We start from the raw sequence: 21,838 nt of genomic DNA on the forward strand, positions 1-21,838 counted from the left end.
TAGCCAGGCATGGTGACGGACGCCTGTAATCCCAGCTACCCAGGTGGCTAAGGCAGGAGAATTGCTTGGACCCAGGAGACAGAGACTGCAGTGACCTGAGATCGTGCCACTGCACTTCAGCCTGGGTGAGAGAGCAAGATTTTGTCTCAAAAAAAAAAAAAAAACAGGAATGTATTATAATAAAATATACTTTTCTCCCCCTCCATCACCTATTTAAGCAGGTCCTTCAAGGTGTCAGGTAGACATCAAACTATGAGAAAATTTAAATCCTGAAAAGCCAAAATGTTTTACCACCCTCAGCCTGGAATGAATCCTTCTCCTATGGAAATAACCTAAGGGTTTCTCCACCCCTCTCTGCCTCTCACCCCCTTCCCTCCCTCTCCCCTGCTTTTCTTTCTCCCTCCTTCTCTTCCTCCTTTCCCCTCTCTTCCCTCTCTCTTCTTCCCTCTCTCTTCTTCCCTCTCTCTGTCTCTTTCTGTGTGTCTCTCTCCTTTTTCCCTCTGCTTGCTTTCTCCTTTTACCCCCTCTCAGTTTCTATCTTTTTATTTTCCTCTTTCTCTCTCTCTCTTCCTCTCTTTCTCTCTCACTCCCTGCACTGTTGATGACCCTGGCCTATGTCCTTGGGTGATGTGAGCCTCCCCTGGACCATGTAGCTTGGAGAAAGCTGACCCTCTGTCATCAGTCTGGCAACAGGGACTTGGCCCCCCTCCCCTGCATTCTGATGAGGAATGGTATTCAGACACGGGCAGATCCCAGGACACAGGAGGACATGCTCAGGCAGGCACCCCTGCCCCTTTCCTCTGGGGCAGGGTCTGCCCAGCAGCCTCCAAGATTCCTAGGGCTCAAGAGGTGGCAGGTAGCTCAGGGGACGAGGGCAGGTAGTGGGGTGAATATGTCAGTCATATCCACCTGTCCACACACAATGATTACCTTGGCCATCTGTGCCCAGGGGAGTGGGTCTTATCCTGTGAATCCTCCCAGTGACCACCACTGAGTGTGGCACAGTTAAATGGTACCAAGCCCAAGCTGTTCAGGTCTCCAATGTCACTTTCCTCTCAGACCTCTGTTGTAGCTGACATACTTTAATGCTGAGGAGGGCCGGGCACAGTGGCTCATGCCTGTAATCCCAGCACTTTGGGGGGGCCAAGGCAGATGGATCACCTGGGATCAGGAGTTCAAGACTAGCCTGGGCAACATGGTAAAACCCCATCTCTACTAAAAATACAAAAATTAGCCAAGTGTGATAGCAGGTGCCTGTAATCCCAGCTACTCGGGAGGCTGAGGCAGAAGAATTGCTTGAACCTGGGAAGTGGAGGTCGCAGTGAGCCAAGACTGCACCACTGCACTCCAGCCGGGGCAACAGAGCAAGATTCCGTCTCAAAAAAAAAAAAATGCTGAGGAGGTGACTGTCCCACCTCCATCCTCCAAGTTGACCATCACAATTTAGGGAGGGGAATGACCTACACGGGGCCCAGGGGCAAGCCTTTCAAGGTACAACATGCTGTTTCTAGGTTCTCTGGAGGTATAATTAGCCTCCTCTTTTAAACAAAGCTAATCTGCAAAAGCGAACCAAAAATTCTTTTCCACCAGAGATCAATTAGCAGAATGAGCCAGGTGCGGTGGCTCACACCTGTAATCCCAGCACTTAGGGGGGCCAAGGCAGGTGGATCACTTGAGGTCAGGGGTTCAAGACCAGCGTGGCCAACATGGTGAAACCCCATCTCTACTAAAAATACAAAAACTAGCTGAGTGTGATGGGGAGGGCTTGTAGTCCCAGCTACTTGGGAGGGTGAGGCAGGAGAATTGCTTGAACCCAGGAGGTGGAGGTTGCAGTGAGCCAAGATTGTGCCACTGCACTCCAGCCTGGGTGACAGAGCGAGACTCCATCTCCAAAAAAAAAAAAAAAAAAAATAGCAGAATGATTCTTTTGGGGAGTTGATTTTTTTTTTAATTTCTGAGTTTTCTTTTTAAATATCAAGTTATACAAGGGCATTCAAAATTGGCCCACAACTCACAGGAATTTGGCAGCCTGTTTGCAGAGTCAAGCTTTTACATTGTTCTCATGAAATTGGTACAGGCATAAAGCCACCCTTCACTCTTGAAAATCCATTTTGAATGTTGTTGTTGTTGTTTTAATTCTTATGCAAGAAAAGGATCTGGATAGGGATTTCAGGCCATCCTGTCAACCCTGGCAGGCTTGTAGATCATGCAGGAACTGGGAGGTGTGAGATTTTGCCAGTGGGATCCTGGCAAGTGCCTGGGACTCTCCCAGGGTTTGGACGAGCCGACGGACATGAGTCCAACAGGGAGCATCTTTATATCATGGCCGGAGGGATGAGATAGGAGACCCTCAAACCTCACCCCTACCACACCCTCCCCACCCCACTGTCAAGAGTCCATCCGGTGCTGCCATTCCTCCCCCAGGGCAGGGCTGCAGGCCCAGCACAGCTGGCCAGGTGCCTTGATCAAGCCATTCCTGCACACCTAAGAGCCAAACTGCTAGAAAAGCAGAATAGGAGCTACTACTCGAGTTACTGCTTTTTTCCCCAAAAGGTTTTGGAATCTTCTCCCGGTTACAGGTTTCTGGCCTCTTTTGCCTGAGAAGGTCTCTCACGCTATGAGGACTTTGCTAATTATTGTCTTTCCTTGTTATCGATGGTTGGCACATTGGGAGGAGCATGGGATGCTCTGAGGTTCTCAGCCTGAGTGCTGAACTCCCTACCTCCACCCCCGCCCCAAGTCCTCTGCTTCTTTCCTTTCTGGTCTTTTAACTTGCTCTGTCTGTCCTGTGTGCATGTCCCTCATAGACAAGGCTGAGAGCCCCACAAGGATTAGATTGACCTTATTGTTTTAAGAAATTGTCCCTCCGGGTCTGTTTGATTTCTCTTTAGATGTGCAAGTCCTTTAGCCTCTCTGTGCCTCAGTTTTTCCCATCTAGATGAGGAAACTGCAGCCCATAGGGACTGTGGAGGGAAGTAAGTCCGACGGGATCACTGAGGTTGGGTTCGGCTGTCGGATGCTGCCCATCTCCCAGCCCTGAATACGGAGGCTCACAGTGAGCAGAATGATGCTCAGCAGCCTGGCCAACCTGGGTTCTTTGAGGCCTGGCAGGGGTGCAAGATCCAGGGGAAGGGAGTAGGGGAAGGGAGCATAAGGTTATTCCCTTCCTTGTTGAAAGGAACCTTGCTGTTCTGGCCTGTTGGGATCAAAGCAAGAATTCCTCCCCCAGTGCTGTGATCATGGCCCCGTCTCCAATATGGGAAAAAACTATCCCTGTGGTCCCACCAAGGGATGTGTTGAAGCTCTCCTGAAGATGTCCACCCCCCTGCACCTCACCCAAATATCTGTGTGTGTGTGTGTGTCCTGCTGAATTCACTGACTGTGTCCCTTGTATCCATGCGTCCACCATAAACACCCCATTTCATGAGCCATCACACATTGTATCACGCTCTGTGCCCATGCATCGGGGCAGCCAACTGACATTTCTCAGCAGCTGGCGGATCATGATCCTGCCCTCACTGCCAAGAGTCCATCTGGCGCTGCTGTTCTTCCCCCAAAGGCAGGACTGCAGCTGGCAGAGCACCTTGATCAAGCTGCTCCTGCATACCCAGGAGCCAAACTGTCAGGAAGCCAAAGATGGAGCCCTCAGGCTATCTTTTGATCCTCATCTTCAAAACAGCCCCCACCCCTGAATGCATTATTTTTCTTGTGTATGATGAAATGGAAAGAAGATTAGAGTGCAAGACACCCACACCTGGGTTTGAATCTCAGTCTGTCTTCACAGCTGTGTGCCTGCCCTTGGGCAGGTCACTCTTTTTCTCTAGGCCTCAGCTTCCTCATCTGGAAAATGGGCATAATGGTGCTGTCTTCCCATAGGCAAATGCAGTGATGTTCAGAAGACTCCCATATTAAACCTAAATTCAGCAGATTAGGCAAAAATCACTGTCATTGAAAACTCCCTCAATCATCCATAAAGAAGCTGGGTGTGGTGGCTCTCACCTGTAGTCCCAGCTACTTGGGAGGCTGAGGCGGGAGAATCACTTGAACCCGGGAGGCGGAGGTTGCAGTGAGCCGAGATTGTGCCACTGAACTCCAGCCTGGCAACAGAGTGAGAATCCGTCAAAAAAAAAAAAAAGTAGAATCTATATGATTCTACGTATGCAATAATCCCTAGATACACTGAGTTTGAGAACCCCAAGTCAGACTACAGGAAAAGGAGATGGGGGGTGTGGAGGAGAATCCACTGGGAATATTTGTAGACATTTAAACCATTCTGTGTTTTAAAAAATATCATGGCCGGGCACAGTGGCTCACGCCTGTAATCCCAGCACTTTGGGAGGCCAAGGTGGGCGGATCACGAGGTCAAGAGATGGAGACCATCCTGGCTAACACGGTGAAACCCCATCTCTACTAAAAATACAAAAAAAATTAGCTGGGCGTGGTGGCGGGCGCCTGTAGTCCCAGCACTCGGGAGGCTGAGGAAGGAGAATGGCATGAACCTGGGAGGCAAAGCTTGCAGTGAGCCGAGATCTTGCCACTGCACTCCAGCCTAGGCGATAGAGCGAGACTCCGTCTCAAAAAAAAAAAAAAAAAAAAATCACTAACTTCCAAAGGGGTCGTGGATGAAAATTCCATAGAGTGCTTGGCGACAGGGTTTCCGCCATTCTAATGGTGGTCAAGTCTTTCTAACCTGGATCTCCAGTCATTGTTGAAGGCTCCTATGAGCCCCAAGCCTGATTCCAGCGAATCATGAGAGGAGCAGCTGCTAGGTGCTGATAGCTTTCTCCAGGCCCGCATTTGCTTAGAGGGCTTCAGAGTTGCTTCTAATTCCATCCCAAGTCAGAACTCTTTGCTGTCCCCTCCTTCATAAAGAGCAAAGCCAAGGCCACAGCTATTGTTAATCAAACATCAGAATTCCACAGACCCGGGTTGGTTGGTTGGTGGGTTGGTTGGTTGCTTGGTTGGTTGTTTGTTTTAAGAGACAGAGTCTTGCCCAGGATGTAGTGGCTCACACTTGTAACCCCAGCGCTCTGGGAGGCCTAGGCAGAAGGATCACTTGAGCCCAGGAGTTTGAGACCAGCCTGGGCAACATAACGAGACCCCCGTCTCTACAAAAAATGGAAAAATTTGCCTGTATTTCCAGCTACTTGGGAGGCTAAGGTGGGAGAATCACCTGAGCCCTGGAGGTTGAGGCTACAGTGAGCCAAGATCCCGCTACTGCACTCCAGCCTGGGCAACAGAGGGAGACCCTGCCTCAAAATAAAAGGAGAGAAAGCGAGAGACAGGGTCTCCCTCTGTTGCCCAGGCTAGTCTCAAACTTCTGGCCTCAAGCAATCTTCCCAACTTGTCCTCCCAAAGTGCTGGGATTATAGCTGTGAGTCACTGCACCCAGTCTGGGCCTGTTTTGCAGATGAGGATAACGAGAGGCAGAGTCAGGATTCAAACCCAGGTCCCCTCACCTTCAAAGCTCACAACCTGTTAGACATTCTAACACCTTGCAGCTCCACAACGCCTGGAGAAGAGGGGTTTCTCCGGCTCTTGGCAGTGACTTTCCGTGGTGAATTCACCTTCGGTAACTGACAGCTTTGCAGCTGTCCTGCTACCTGGAAACTTGGCTTTCTTAGGTGCTTTCTTGGGCAGTGCCAGGTGCCTGCCAAGGGCGGGGGACTGAATGGAGGTGGGGGCGGCTTCCCGACGGAAAGATGGACATTGACCAGCACCATGAGGCCTGAGGTTCCCCCAACTGGTGCCTGGGTGGGACTCGGGGGTGCTCAGGAGTGCGTATGTGTACGTGCGTGTTCTGTGTTCTTTTTTCTGAGGCCACTTACGATCTGTCTCTCCCTCCGATGCCACATCACCAGGAGCAGTACACGGTAAAGTCTCTCTCTCTCTCTCTCTCTCTCTCTCATATTCTGTCTCTCGTGATCTGTCCCCTGGTGCAGCCTCGTTAGTTCTGGGCCTGTTTCTGTGGCCTTGTGTCCTTGCCGCCGCTGTCCTGTTGCTTCAAATGACCAGAACTCACTCCCTGGGAAGGAAGTATCCCAAAGGGTCTTGCCAATGCCTCCGCCCATGCCCCACCAGTTCTTGCAGAGAACAGAAGGGGCAGAGTTTCAGTTTCAATAGGCAAGCTGGGTGGAGCAGTTATCGGAAGCAATGAAAGTGGGCCAGACACGGTGGCTCACGCCTCTAATCCCAGCATTTTGGGAGGCCGAGGCGGGTAGATCACTTGAGGTCAGGAGTTTGAGACCAGCCTGTCCAACATGGTGAAACCCCATCTCTACTAAAAATACAAAAAATTATCTGGGCATGGTGGTGCACACCTGTAATCCCAGCTACATAGGAAGCTGAGGCAGGAGAATCACTTAAAACCGGGAGGCGGAGGTTGCAGTGAGCTGAGATCGCACCACTGCACTCCAGCCTGGGCGACAGAGTGAGACTCTGTCTCAAAAAAATATATAAAATAAATTAAATGATAAAAAAATAAAATGGCCATGGAATCGTTTTCAGATGAGGAGATGCAGAACGCCCATGGAGACGTGCTCCCAAATGTCACTTGTTTGGGACATCAAGATTTTAGCCAGTTCCATGTGCAGCCTGGATGTACAGTTCCTTCACATTTTTTTTCTATCAACATGTATTCTAAACTTCAATTTCAAAAGGAAACTTTAGCCAGGTGCAGTGGTGCATGCCTGCAGTCCCAGCCATTTGGGAGGCTGAGACTGAAGGATCACTTGAGCCCAGGAGTTGGAGGCTGCGGTGAGCTATGATCGCACCACTGCACTCCACCCTGAGACTCCATCTCTTTAATTTAAAAAAAAAAAAATGGAAACGATATTATCCACTTACAACCAGCATTGCTAACCTAAGATAAATCTGCAACTGCAAAAGTAAATGTAGTCCAGACGTGGTGGCTCACACCTATAATCCCAGCACTTTGGGAGGCCGAGGCGGGTGGATCACTTGAGGTCGGGAGTTCGAGACCAGCCTGACCAACATGGAGAAACCCCGTCTCTACTAAAAATACAAAATTAGCCGGACATGATGGCGCATGCCTGTAATCCCAGCTACTTGGGAGGCTGAGGCAAAAGAATCGCTTGAACCCGGGAGGCAGAGGCTGCCGTGAGCTGAGATCACGCCATTCACTCCAGCCTGGGCAACAAGAGAGAAATGCCATCTCAAAAAAAAAAAAAAAAAAAAGTAAATCTAACAGAAATCAGACAATGTTGTTGCCTTCAAGCTGGGCTCTTTGTTAAAAGGAAAATGACTAAGTGTTAGGGAGGTGTTAAAGGGCCTATTAGCATCTACCTGAGGCTTTCTCACAAAAGCGGAACGTCTGAAAGATACGTGGAAAAGAAACTTAAAGTATAATAAAAAAAAAAAAAAAAAAAAGAAAGGAAAAGGAATGATTATGTCCCTCTGAGATCCAATTATTTAATCTGTGCCCCTGTTCTGCCTAAAATTATCTCAGTGACTGTCCAACGTGTGTCTCACACTTGGGGGCACAGCCTTGAGATGATAATGATGATGTTGGTTTTAAAAAGAAAAAAAATGTTCAGAGTGCTGAATCCTGGAGTCTATCTCTGCCTAGCAGGCTAAAATACAATTATCTTCTTTGTTCCCTGAAAAACGAAAAAATGGAGTCCTTTCAAAAGCAAATGGTGTGAAGAATGTTTTTGCACTGGATACTGAGACACATCGTGATGGGGGTCTCTGGGGCAGCTCTGCTCGTGGCCTGGGAGGTCACTGTAGGGAGATGTTTTCTAGGTGTCCTCCCCACCCAAAGACTTCAGCCGGAGGCATTCACATGTCCTGAGACCACACGCCAGGCTCAGGCTAGGGGCTGGGACAAGAATCAAGATTAAAGGGGAAATGGCCAGGCATGGTGGCTCATGCCTGTAATCCCAGCACTTTGGGAGTCAAGGCCGGTGGATTACTTGAGGTCAGGAGGTCGAGACCAGCCTGGCCAACACGGTGAAACCCTGTCTCTACTGAAAATACAAAAATTAGCCAGGTGTGGTGACTCATGCCTGTAGTCCCAGCTATTCGGGAGGCTGAGGCAGGAGAGTCGCTTGAACCTGGGAGGCAGAGGTTGCAGTGAGCCGAGATCATGCCACTGCACTCCAGCCTGGGCAATAGAGCAAGACTCCATCTCAAAAAAAAAAAAAAAGATTAAAGGGAAAATGAACACAGAGAAGAGTAGATTACACTGTAAGCCTTTGAAGAGTTTTCTGTCTAAAACCAGAGACCGAAGAAACAAACAAAGATTAACTCTGAAACAGCACATAGGAGCTGGCAGGAGCCAGAGGTAGGCAATCAGGAAGTGCTGTCGGAGGGAGCAACGTGTAATTTGGGCTTTGAGGACCGGGTAGTTCTGTGACTGGAGAAGTGGAGGAAGGGCATTTCTAGCAGTGGGAACAGTATATGCGTAAGCGGATGGAGGCAAAAGAATGTGGCTGGGGCTTGAGCTATGTAGCCATAAATGGGAATGCAAAGATGAAGGTAAGTTGGACTAGATTTTCAAGAGCCTTGAATGCCACGCCTAGAAGTTTGCACTTGCTCTTCTGAGAATTCAGGTGCTCCGGAAGAATTCTGAGCAAGAGAAAGGGTGGCATGGTCATTGGCTCTGGCCACTGTGTGCATAAAACATGGAAGAAGAGGCAGGGAATGAGGAGCAAGTTGGAAGACGGGTCGGGGGGGTGGCACCCAGGAACGGATGGCGGGATGTTAAGGAAGGTGACCCACTGGGGATGGCGATAGAGGGCAGGCAGTTGAACATGACTCTCAGGTTTCTGGTGTGGACAACTGGATGGGTCATGAGTGCCATGAACCACAAGCTATTCATGGTCCCACTCAATACCCTCCTCTTGTGGGGCCTGAGTCATGGTTGGCCAAGGGTGTCATGGCATCTCTGGGGTCTGCATTGCTAAGCTCAGTTCCAACAGACCTTGGACTGAACTTCTGTGCATCCTCTCTGGCAAAGATGGGCTCAGAGACCCTTGGAGCAATGCAGCAGAGACCATGGCAGCAGCCACATCAGCATCTGAAAGGAGCGGCACCCGGTTATTTTCCCTCCTGCAGGCTCAGGGAATGTGGTGGGGGAGGGGAGATTTGGTATAAGGGCCACTTTAAGCATCTTCCAGAATCTTATTGGAAGGGGGAGAAAATCCCATATTTTTAAGAGCCCACTGATACCACCTTTAAAAAGAATACACAGGGGGCCAGGTGCAGTGGGCCTGTAATCCCAACACTTTGGGAGGCCAACGTGGGTGGATCACCTGAGGTCAGGAGTTCAAAACCAGCCTGGCCAACATGGTGAAGCCCCATCTCTACTAAAAATACAGAAGTTAGCTGGGCGTGGTGGCGTGCACCTGTAGTCCCAGCTACTTGGAGAGGCTGAGGCAAGAGAATCACTTGAACCTGGGAGGTGGAGGTTGCAGTGAGCCAAGATCATACCATTGCACTCCAGCCTGGGCAACAAGAGTGAAACTCCATCTCAAAAAAAAAAAAAAAGAATACATAGGGGACCACTAAACTTCTAGACCAAGGGCTTTTTTGAAAATACCTGTGACCAGGTGCAGTGGCTCACACCTGTAATCCCAGCACTTTGGGAGGGTGAGGAGGGCAGATCACTTGAGCTCAGGAGTTTGAAACCGGCCTGGGCAACATGGTGAAACCTCATCTCTACAAAAAAGACAAAACAATTAGCCAGGCACAGTGGCGTGTGCCTGTAGTCCCAGCTACTTGGGAGGCTGAGGTGGGATGATGGCTTTAGCCCAGGAGGCGGAGGTTGCAGTGAGCCGAGATCGTGCCACTGCACTCCAGCCTTGGTGACAGAGCCAGACCCTGTCTCAAAAAAAAAAAAAGAAAAGAAAAGAAAAGAAAAGCTGTGCAGAAATGGGGGTGGGGAATCAGCCAACCCCCTTGTGCTGGGTCTCAGGGACACCCAATACAGCTGCTCAGGCCCAGCCAGATGGCAAAGGGCCCTCAACCAACCCTGGGACCAGAACCACAAAAAGCCACCTACTTACTGGCTCCTGAGCCCAAGCTTAACAGGTGAAATGGACCACTGTTCACCAGGAAGGGCAGAGCTGTGCCAAGCTCACCCCAGACTTCCAGGCCTGGGAGGGTAGGGTCCCATGGAGCTGTGGGCTGCCCCCTACCCAACCTGACCTCTGCTTCCTCTCTTCCCTTCTCCCCACCCTAACATTCCTCCACAGTGGCAATAGCAAAGGAAAAGACATCAACACGATTAAATCCCTCCGAGTCCTCCGGGTGCTACGACCTCTTAAAACCATCAAGCGGCTGCCAAAGCTCAAGGTGAGATTGGGAGATGGTGGGGTGGGGTGGGGGGACTGTCAGGGTTATCATGTACAGTTGAGCAGGTTGCACACTGCTCAAGGACAACACATTAAAGGAGGTGCTGATAACATCCTAGCCATCATATATGGGTATTTGTATTATTACAACTTCCCAGCAGATGGCAGTAAAGTGAGTTGACCTAAAATAATCTGTGTATTATGGCAATTTTTCTTTAGATGAAATGTCTCAGGGTTAAGATCCCTTTTCCTAATTCGCATGAAGGCATCATATGGATTTAAAAGGGTATAACCATGATCTGGGAAGCAGGAACTAGATTTCTTGTTCCATAAAATTTTGACTTTTCATCTACCTATTCTAGGCTCTAATATCTCCCATTCCAAAATAGCATGAACCAGCATTTCCCAAAAGCCTGTCATTCAAAAAAAAAAAAATTAAAGGAAATAAAATCCAGTCATTAGAGCACCCACTTTCAGTGTATGCTTCACCTGGGGGTCCCCAGAATTATCTCTTATGTAATACGTTTCTTTAAATCAAGTCACACCTGTAATCCCCGCATTTTGGAAGACTGCGGCAGGAGTGTTGCTTGAGCCCAGGAGAATGAGACCAGCCTGGGCAACATAGTTAGACTCTGTCTCTACTAAAAATTAAAGACAGAAAACAGATACTGTTATGGAAATCTAACCAAATATGGCTGCCTGCCCAGGGCTTTGCGCATTGACAACTGCTCTTTCTTGGTTAAATAGGGAAAGTGTCAATGGTAAGTGTTAACATAGTAGCAACTAAGTAAAAATTTCTCCTTCACTCAAAACGATTGAGAGAGTTGGAAAAGAAGTAACTTTGTTACCTTGTTTTTCTGTGTTGGGCTCCTGTATCACCTAAAAGCATCTCTGGTATCCCATTTGGGAGTTTTACATCCATAGAATGCCAGGATTGAGCCCAACTCCTCCAACACTTATTTCTGAAAGCTGGGGGGACCTTACCCTAGTGACTTGACTTATGACCTTGCCTGTAAAACAGGAATGATCATGGCAGTATTTTGGTATTATGGGCCACTGGAGGCAGAAGGTTGGGCAGGTCCCCAGCCCCTCATGCTGTCTGTCAACCCCACCCCACAGGCTGTGTTTGACTGTGTGGTGAACTCGCTTAAAAACGTCTTCAACATCCTCATCGTCTACATGCTATTCATGTTCATCTTCGCCGTGGTGGCTGTGCAGCTCTTCAAGGGGAAATTCTTCCACTGCACTGACGAGTCCAAGGAGTTTGAGAAAGATTGTCGGTGGGTCTCCACTTTCCAGCACATTCCCATTGAAACTGGCAGGTGGGCAGGGGGGAAGTGGCTAGAGGCATTGGCCACTTGGGCTCAGAGACTGGAGAAGTGATGAGCCTTGGGAGTAACTCAGTTGCAACCAGCTTGGATCTTGGGTAGAAAGAAAACCGGTTTTGGAATTTGAGTCACCACCCATAGCCACAGAATGAGTCATAAGCAAATTGCTTGACCTTTCAGCCACCACCTTTGTCATGTGAGGGATATTAATACACGTCCACAGTTCCTTACTTGAAATTGTTACAGGCAGATGTGTTTCAAAGTTGAGAATATTTTGAGATTTTAGAAAGGTTGGACTGTGTACATCCCATGTCGGTCATGACACCCTCAGCTGGGTCTAAGGCAGCCCTCTAATCAAACACAATATTTCTGCCATAAAATGTGTAACTATTTACATCAAATGGGGTAAATAACAAGTATAAAGAGCTTCATGTCCAATCAGATCAGGTTTCATTACCAAATAAGTTAGGTAAGAGGCCAGGTGCAGTGGCTCACACCTGTAATTCCAACACTTTGGGAGGCTGAGGTGGGAGGATCACTTGAGGCCAGGAGTTGGAGACCAGGTTGGGCAACATAATGAGAGCCCATCCCTACAAAATAAATTTTAAAAGTTAGCAGGGCATGGTAGCATGCACCTGTAGTCCCAGCTACCCAGGAGGCTGAGGCGGGGGGATTGTTTAAACACAGGAGTCCAAGGCTGCAATGCACTATGATGGTACCACTGCACTCCAGCCTGCATGACAGAGTGAGACCCTGCCTCTCAAAAATATATACATATAGGCCGGGTGCAGTGGCTCCTGCTTGTAATCTCAGCACTTTGGGAGGCTGAGGCAGGCGGATCATGAGGTCAGGAGATCGAGACCATCCTGGCTAACACGGCGAAACCCTGTCTCTACTAAAAATACAAAAAACTAGCTGGGCATGGTGGCAGACGCCTGTAGTCCCAGCTACTTGGGAGGCTGAGGCAGGAGAATGGCGTGAACCCAGGAGGCGGAGCTTGCAGTGAGCCCAGATTGGGCCACTGTACTTCCACCTGGGCAACAGAGCCAGACTCTGTCTCAAAAAAAAAAAAAAAAAATCTATCTATCTATCTATCTATCTATCTATCTATCTATCTATCTATCTATCTGTGTGTGTGTGTGTGTGTGTGTGTGTGTGTATAGTGATATTGTTACCAGTGTAAAGTGGCATTTTGCAACACATGGTAGCCTGTTGTTATCTTGATGGCTATTTATTGAAATTAGGAGGATGCCAGATGTCTGGATAGGAGTCTGGAACTAACCCTTGTTTCCTGCCTTGAAAACAAGTAGCAACCTCCCTTAGCCTGATGAACCTGTAAATGTCCCCTATGTCTCTCTGCCTCCTCCTAAACTCCCTCCCCCCCACCCCCAGCAAGCCTGAGGCTCTCACCCTGAGGACTAGAAGTTATCACGTTGGAAGAGAGTGCTGGACCCTGGGTCAGCTCTCCCACCAGGAGTAAGGTTGTGCCATCACCCATGGATTTATCTCGAAGTAGATGCACACGTAATCCCCCGTGAAGCACAGGGACACATGGTGACAGGATGGGGAGTCACTGCTTCCCAGGCAGTCTAGGCTGGTGGACCCCTCTTCCTTTCCCTCCCCCGTCTCTGATAACCAAAGACAAATGCAAGACAGCCCCTCTTTCCCGTTTACTAACAGTCCCCACTCTCTGTGGCAGAGGCAAATACCTCCTCTACGAGAAGAATGAGGTGAAGGCGCGAGATCGGGAGTGGAAGAAGTATGAATTCCATTATGACAATGTGCTGTGGGCTCTGCTGACCCTCTTCACCGTGTCCACAGGAGAAGGCTGGCCACAGTAAGTGGCCCGAGTGCAAATCTACCCAGGAGGAGCCCCGGGGAGCAGGAGGATAAAGGGCCTGAGAGTTTAGCGATAAGAAAGGTCTTGGCCGGGCACGGTGGCTCAAGCCTGTGGTCCCAGCTACTTTGGGAGGCCAGGGTGGGCGGATCACGAGGTCAGGAGTTCGAGACCATCCTGGCCAACATAGTGAAACCCTGTCTCTACTAAAAATACAAAAAAAAAAAAAAAAAATTAGCAGGGCGTGGTGGCGGGCGCCTGTAGTCCCAGCTACTCGGGAGGCTGAGGCAGGAGAATGGCGTGAACCCGGGAGGCGGAGCTTGCAGTGAGCCGCGATGGTGCCACTGCACTCCAGCCTGGGGGACAGAGCCAGACTCTGTCTCAAAAAAAAAAAAAAGAAAAAAAAAGAAAGAAAGAAAGGTCTTGCAGGCTGGGCATGGTGGCTCACGCCTATAATCCCAACAATTTAGGATGCCAAGGCAGGTGTATCACTTGAGGCCAGGAGTTTGAGATCAGCCTGGCCAACATGGCAAAACTCCATCTCTACTAAAAATACAAAAAAAAAAAAAAAAAAAAAACTGCCAGGCATGGTGGCTCACACCTGTGGTCTCAGCTACTCGGGAGGCTGAGACACGAGAATCACTTGAACCCAGGAGGCAGAGGTTGCAGTGAGCTGAGATTGCGCCACTGCACTTCATCCTGAGTGACAGAGCAAGACTATGGCCTCCCAACCTTCAAAAAAACATAGGTGACGCTGAATCACGGACTCAGTCTTTATTTAAAATTTTGAGCCACTTGTGGTGGCTCATACCTGTTATCCCAGCTACTCAGGAGGCTGAGGTGGGAGGATCGCTTGAGCTCAGGAGTTCAAGGCTGCAGTGAGCTGTGATTGTGCATTGTACTCCAGCCTAGACAACAGAAGGAGACCCCCATCCCTGAAAAAAAAAAAAAAAGAAGAAGAAATTGATATTTGTTCATCATGGACTTTTTGCATTAATTTTGATTTTTAAAAACATTAGAGCAAAAGATTATCTTGATTACTGAGATTTTCAGTACCCCCTTAATTTGCACCCAAAACAAATGCCTCCCTCCCTCACCTCGTCCAAGTCGTGGTCTTTCTCCCAGAGGTCTTGGAAATGCCAGGCTGGAAGCTTGGTAGATTCCAGCATGTGCCCTCAGCATCCTCACCTCCCTCCCTCTCTCAGCAAATATGCCAACCTGAACATGCCCTTCTACCCACTCTCACACACATCCAGTACTCACACGTGGGAATAGTGCTAACCCACAAGGCACCTTTGAGCAAAGTTTTTTTAAACACCCCTTTCTCAACAGGCTTCATTTCCATCTGTCTGAAAATCATCGCAATAGACTTAAATGATTTTGTTCAAACAAGGCACTGGAGGGCCACCTGCCAAAAAATTGTCATCATGAATACACAAATCTATCATGCCTATCATGTGAAGGTATCACTTAGACACAGAGCCTTTGAGCAGTGTACAACCTGCACTACTGTACAGAGCTGCTATGCACTTACCCACTCTCATACATATCCCCATTGTACCTCCTGAGCACCCAGCACCACCTGTGCTCAAATACCCACTCTACATGCATACACCCACCTCTACTCCCTCCATTGCCACAACCTGTCTTTAAATCCCAACTTGGCCACTTATAAGTGGGTGATCTTCAGCACGTCCCTTTAAATTGCTGAACCTCAATTTCCTCATGTGCAAACTGCAGCCAGTAATAACCTCCCTGGGAGGGTTGCTGAGCAGGTGAGGATGAATCATTGAATATTGTTTCCAGCACACAGCAAGCCCTTCATGCACAGCAGTAGAAATAACTGACATTGGCCAGGCATGGTGGCTCACACCTGTAATCTCAACAGTTTGGGAGGCCAAGGCAGGTGGATCACCTGAGGTCAGGAGTTCAAGACCAGCCTGGCCAACATGGTGAAACCCCGTCTCTACTAAAAATACAAAAAAATTAGCCAGGCTTCGTGGCGCATGTCTGTAATCCCAGCTACTTGGGAGGCTGAGGCAGGAGAATCGTTTGAACCCAGGAGGCGGAGGTTGTAGTGACCTGAGATAGCGCCATTGCACTCCAGCCTGGGCAATGGGAGCAAAACTCCATCTCAAAAAATTAAAATTAAAATTAAGAAATAACTGACATTGTTGTCAGCCTTTCAAAAAACAGTGACTACTTAAATTTCTTTTTCATTTCCCTCTGTTCCTATTCCGCCATCTCACTTCCACCCTCTCTCCACCTTCCTCATCACCCCTTGGGTCCCTGTCTCTCTACTTCCTGCCCCTTCCCTCTCCCTGCCCCATTCCTTGCAGGGTCCTCAAGCACTCAGTGGACGCCACCTTCGAGAACCAGGGCCCCAGCCCCGGGTACCGCATGGAGATGTCCATTTTCTACGTCGTCTACTTTGTGGTGTTCCCCTTCTTCTTTGTCAATATCTTTGTGGCCTTGATCATCATCACCTTCCAGGAGCAAGGGGACAAGATGATGGAGGAATACAGCCTGGAGAAAAATGAGGTGCCACTTCCAATTCCATCTGTCCTTTAAAAACTGGGGACACACACAAACTTTAAAACACACACACAACACCCAGGAACCCGTTTCTAGGGGTACCTGGGGGAGGGAACGGAAGCATCCTCCAAACCGAATCCAGTCTTCAGGGCAGCCCTTCATGGAGTTTCCAGAGGAAACACATCATATAGCGTATGTATCAGTCAGTTTAGACTAGGTTATGCCGCAGTAACAAGCAACCCCAGATTTCATTGCCAAATATCCACAAAAGGACTTATTTTTTGTTCACACTGCATGTCGACATCAGTTGTGGATCTTGCCGTCTTTATTCTGGTTCCCAGGCTGGCAGGGCAGCAAAGCAGCCTCCCTCTGAGATGCTCCAGGTGAAAAAGAGAGTATGTCAGACTGAGGTTCAGTTCTTCAGGCTTGGGCTCAAAAATGACACGTCATTTCTGCTCACATTTCATCAGCCAAAGCAAGTCACACATCCATTCTGACGTCAGTGGAGTGGGCAAATACAATCTCCCCTAGTGAAGGGTGGTGAATATTTATGAATGAAAAGCCAAGCCAGGTGTGGTGGCTCACACCCGTAATCCCAACATTTTGGGAAGCTGAGGCAGGAGGATTACTTGAGCTCAGGAGTTTGAGACCAGCCTGGCCAACATAGCAAGACTCCATCTCTACTACAAATCAAAAACATTAGCCAGGCATGATGGTGCACACCGTTAGTCCCAGTAACATGGGAGGCTGAGATGGGAGGACACTTGAGCTTGGGAGTTCAAGCCTGCAGTGAGCTATCATGATGCCACTGCACTCCAGCCTGGGCAACAGAGCAAGACCCTGTCTCAAAAAAAGAAAAGGAAAGAAAATCCAGTCCCCAGTCTACCAGAGAGTATAGACATGACTCTCTGCCTCTCTGCATCATCCAAGCTAAATACAGGACCTAGAATCTATCCTCTGCTCCCTTGACCCTTAAGACTTAATAACCACTATTCCTCCTTCTCTCTCCCTCGAAGAGAAGGAGAAGCAGCAGCAAAGTATTCAGTAAGAAAGAATGGGCTGGGCGCAGTGGCTCATGCCTGTAATCTTAATACTTCAGGAGGCCAAGGCAGGAGGATTGCTTGAGCCCAGAAGTTCAAGACCAGCCTGAGCAACATAGTGAGACCCCATCTCTATGATTAAAAAAAAAAAAAAGTTTTAATTAGCTGGGTGTGGTGGTGCATGCCTGTAGTCCCAGCTACTCAGGAGGCTGAAGCGGGAGGATCACTTGAGCCCAGGAGGTCAAGGCTGCAGTGAGCTGTGATTGCACTGCACTCCAGCCTGGGTGACAAAGCAAGCCCGCGTCAAAGAAAAAAAAAAAAAAAAAAGGAAGGAGGGAGGGAAGGAATGAAGGAAGGAAGAAAGGAAGGAAGAGAAGGGAAGGGAAGGGAAGGGAAGGAAGGAAGGAAGGAAGGAAGGAAGGAAGGAAGGAAGAAGGAGAGAGAGAAAGGGGAGGGAGGGAAGGAGATAGGAAGGGGGGAAGAAGGAAGGAAGGAAGGAAGGAGAAAGGGAGGGAAGGGAGGGAGGGAAAGAAGGAAGAAGAGAGAAAGGAAAGGAGAAAGGGGAAAGGGAGGAAGGAATGAAGGGAAGGAAGGAAAAAGGAAAGGGAAGGAGGGAGGAAGGAAGGAAGGAGGGAGGGAGGGAAGGAAGAAAAGGAAGGAAGGAAGGGAGGAAGGGAGGGAGGGAAAGAAGGATTAGGCTTCAATTTGATTTGGCTCACTTGGTAGCTGTGTCACCTCAGGCAAGTGGTTTAACCTCTCTAAGCCTCTATTTTGGTCATCTGCAAAGTGAGGCCATTGATAGTACCCACTTCCCATGTTTGCATTAGCCATGCAATAATGGGGAAATGTCAGTGCAAGTTTTGGCAAATGGTGACATCTCAAGCAACTGTAGCTATTGGGATAAGAAAGCAATGGTGAGAAGGAAGAGGGAGCCCAAGAATCCTGGCTGGGGGCAAGAGAGGCAGAGACTCAAGCAGAAGCACTTGAGAGCAGCGACGAGTTAGACAGAGGGTGCCGGGTGTACAGCCCCCTTCCTCCTGCCTCTGCCGCTCTCACCACTGGCCTCTCTCCCACAGAGGGCCTGCATCGATTTCGCCATCAGCGCCAAGCCGCTGACCCGACACATGCCTCAGAACAAGCAGAGCTTCCAGTACCGCATGTGGCAGTTCGTGGTGTCTCCGCCTTTCGAGTACACGATCATGGCCATGATCGCCCTCAACACCATCGTGCTTATGATGAAGGTAAGCGCCCCACACCAGCCCCCAGCACTGCTTAACCCCCACCTTGTTCCTGCCTCTACCCTGGTAGAATGAAACCATCTGCAGTTTCCCAGGCAGACCACACTCTGGGTCACCTCTGAGATTTTGTTCCTGCTGTTCCCTCTACCTGACACACTGTTCCCACCACTCACCCGGCCAGCTTCTTCTTCCCAGCTGTACCTGCAGACCTCTTCCTCCAGAAAGCCTTCCCTGACCACCCAAGACTGCTTGAGGTGCCCATCTTAGCAGGCATCCTATCTTTATGTCACCTGCCACAAAAATCCACATCAGGTTGCATGGCGGTGTCCCCCACCCACTTGTGAGGACCTCACCCCTGAATTCCTAGAGTCCAACAAGGATCTGGCTAGGACAGAACAAGAAGCTCTCTACAAATGTTTGATTAATGAAATGAGGGGCCTGGGCACGGTGGCTCATGCCTGTAATCCCAGAACTTTGGGAGGCCGAGACGGGCGGATCAAGAGATCAGGAGATCAAGACCATCCTGGCTAACATGGAGTGTTGTCTGGAGAACAGCCATAAGCTGCCTTCCCACTTCCCACTTCCCACCCCTGCTCGCTGACCCCTGCTACTCCTGCTTCTTTCCCCTAGTTCTATGGGGCTTCTGTTGCTTATGAAAACGCCCTGAGGGTGTTCAACATCGTCTTCACCTCTCTCTTCTCTCTGGAATGTGTGCTGAAAGTCATGGCTTTTGGGATTCTGGTAAGTACCACCTTGGGGCTACAGCTATGGGCTTCGGAGAAGCCCAAGGGGGAACAATGGGTCCTGGATGATGGTTTCCCCACATGGCCCCAAGACCCCCAAGGGTGGCTTCAGCATCCTGCCAGTGGCCACAGATCCTACTTAGGCATTCTTGTGTTTGCCAAGGAATCCCAGGGAGACCCAACCTGTGAGTGTTACCATATGGCTGCTTATGTGTCCAGTTCTTCAAAATGATGGGAGTCATCATGGCTGGGAGTCATTAGCATCCATTTTAGAGATAAGAGAACTGAAATCAGGCTGGGCGAGGTGGCTCATGGCTGTAATTCCAACGCTTTGGGAGGCCAAGGTGGGCGGATCACCTGAGGTCGGGAGTTCGAGACCATCCTGACCAACATGGAGAAACTCTGTCTCTACTAAAAATATAAAATTAGCCAAGTGTGGTGGTGCATGCCTGTAATCCCAGCTACTCGGGAGGCTGAGGCAGGAGAATCGCTTGAATCTGGGAGGCAGAGGTTGCGGTGAGCCGAGATCACGTCACTGCACTCCAGTCTGGGCAACAAGAGTGAAACTCTGTCTCAAAAAAGAAAGAAAGAAAGAAAGAAAACTGAAATCAGGCTGAGCACAGTGGCTCATGCCTGTAATCCTAGCACTTCAGGAGGCCAAGGCAGGAGGATCACTTGAAGCTAGGAGTTCTCAACCAGCCTGGGCAGAAAAGCAAGCCCCTGTCCCTACAAAAAAAAAAAAAAAAAAAATTTAAATTAGCCAGGCATGGTAACTCATGTCTGTAGTCCCAGCTACTAGGGAGGCTGAGGTGGGAAGATATTTGGAGCCCAGGAGGTGGAGGTTGCAGTAAACTATGATGATGCCACTGCACCCCAACCTGGGCAACAGCAAGACTCCATGTTTAAAAAAGAAACACAGAGGTCAGGCACAGTGACTCACACCTGTAATCCCAGCACTGTGGGAGGCAGAGGCAGGCAAATCACTTGAGCCTAGGAGTTCGAGACCACCCTGGCCAACATGGCAAAACCCCATCTCTACTAAAACTACAAAAAATTAGCCTGGCATGCTTGTGGGTGCCTGTAATCCCAGTTACTCAGGAGGCTGAGGCAGGAGAATCGCTTGAACCCGGGAAGTGGAGGTTGCAGTGAGCTGAGATGACACCACTGCACTCCAGCCTGAGCAACAGAGCGAGTCTCAAAAAAATAAGAAGAATAAAAATAAATACGTCTTTATTTTTCACCAGCCACTAACATTTCCTTCCATCTTAAAGGGAGACAACAAACCCTTAGTATTAGTATTATCAACTCTTAATATTATCAACATGACCTGTGTCACTTATAAACATCAGATATTTTCATACTGCATTATAAGGGCTGCAGATACCTTAACATTTAATTTGCACTCATCATTGCTTTAAAATGTTGCTTGTGATTAAACCTACAGCTAGAATTTGTTGCTCCGTCGTTTTTTTGTTTTGTTTTGTTTTGTTTGAGACAGTCTCGCTGTCACCCAGGCTGGAGTGCAGTGGCGCAATCTCAGCTCACTGAAAGCTCCGCCTCCCGAGTTCACGCTATTCTCCTGCCTCAGCCTCCCAAGTAGCTGGGACTACAGGCGCCCGCCACCACGCCCGGCTAATTGTATTTTTAGTAGAGATGGGGTTTCACCATGTTGGCCAGGATGGTCTTGATCTCCTGACCTCGTGATCCGCCCGCCTCGGCCTCCCGAAGTGCTGGGATTACAGGCGGAAGCCACCACACCCGGCCTACTCAGTGTGTTAATAGAGTATATTCATTGTTAGATCGCCATTTTTAAAACTTTTTTTTTTTTTTGAGACACAGTCCTGCTCTGTTGCCCAAGCTGGAGTACAGCGGCACAATCTTGGCTCACTGAAACCTCCACCTCCTGGGTTCAAGCAATTCTCCCATCTCAGCCTTCTGAGTAGCTGGGACTACAGATGAGCACCAGCATGCCAGGCTAATTTTTGTATTTTTAGTAGAGATGGGGTTTCACCATGTTGGCCAAGCTGGTCTCGAACTCCTGGCGTCAAGCAATCTGCCTGCCTCGGCCTCCCGAAATGCTGGGATTACAGGCATGAGACACTGTGCCTAGCCTTAAAAAATATTTTGATAGCTATTTTATTACAAAAGGTAACCTTGCAGCCCTTGCTATTTTGTTATGCATTTACAAGCCTTTATGCATAAAGTAAAATAGCCAGCACTATTCTCACATGGCCAAGGTTCACAGCACACACACAAAAGTACAGTTGGCTGGGCGCGGTGGCTCACACCTGTAATCCCAGCACTTTGGGAAGCAGAGGTGGGTAGATCACGAGGTCAAGAGATCCAGACCACCCTTGCCAACATGGTGAAACCCCATCTCTACTAAAAAATACAAAAATTAGCAGGGTGTGGTGGCGCATGCCTGTAGTCTCAGCTACTTGGGAGGCTGAGGCAGGAGAATCATTTGAATGCAGGAGGCGGAGGTTGCCGTGAGCCGAGATCGCGCCACTGCACTCCAGCCTGGCAACAGAGGGAGACTCTATCTCAAAAAAACAGAAAAGTATTATAGTTCACACCTGTAAGCCCAGCAGTTTGGGTGGCTAAAGTGGGAGGATCACTTGAAGCCAGGATTTCAAGACCAGGCTGGACAACATAGCAAGACTCCATCTCTATAAAAAAAAAAAAAAATTAAAGGCTGGACGCAGTGGCTCATGCCTGTAATCCCAGCACTTTGGGAGGCCTGAGTGGGTGGATCTGTTGAGGCCAGGAGTTCGAGACCAGCCTGGCCAACATAGTGAAAC

The 21,838-nt window shown here is 49.1% G+C and overlaps 1 protein-coding gene across 19 annotated transcripts in view; it reads left to right on the top strand.

Annotated features, from left to right (window-relative positions):
- CACNA1A (calcium voltage-gated channel subunit alpha1 A) overlaps positions 1-21,838 on the top strand; it is a 299,183-nt gene that overhangs the window by 229,566 nt on the left and 47,779 nt on the right. For 13 of the 19 annotated variants that reach the window (XM_030820656.1, XM_030820652.1, XM_030820655.1 and 10 more), the window contains 7 exons: positions 5,862-5,873; positions 10,218-10,317; positions 11,436-11,596; positions 13,344-13,481; positions 15,821-16,022; positions 18,133-18,297; positions 18,925-19,035. In XM_030820656.1, coding sequence (XP_030676516.1) covers positions 5,862-5,873; positions 10,218-10,317; positions 11,436-11,596; positions 13,344-13,481; positions 15,821-16,022; positions 18,133-18,297; positions 18,925-19,035 — 889 coding nt within the window. The remainder of the gene's footprint in view (positions 1-5,861; positions 5,874-10,217; positions 10,318-11,435; positions 11,597-13,343; positions 13,482-15,820; positions 16,023-18,132; positions 18,298-18,924; positions 19,036-21,838) is intronic. The other 6 variants (XM_030820658.1, XM_030820646.1, XM_030820647.1 and 3 more) reach the window with 1 other exon arrangement.

This window comes from Nomascus leucogenys, chromosome 10 (genome assembly GCF_006542625.1).
Source record: "Nomascus leucogenys isolate Asia chromosome 10, Asia_NLE_v1, whole genome shotgun sequence".
Classification (NCBI taxonomy): domain Eukaryota; kingdom Metazoa; phylum Chordata; class Mammalia; order Primates; family Hylobatidae; genus Nomascus; species Nomascus leucogenys.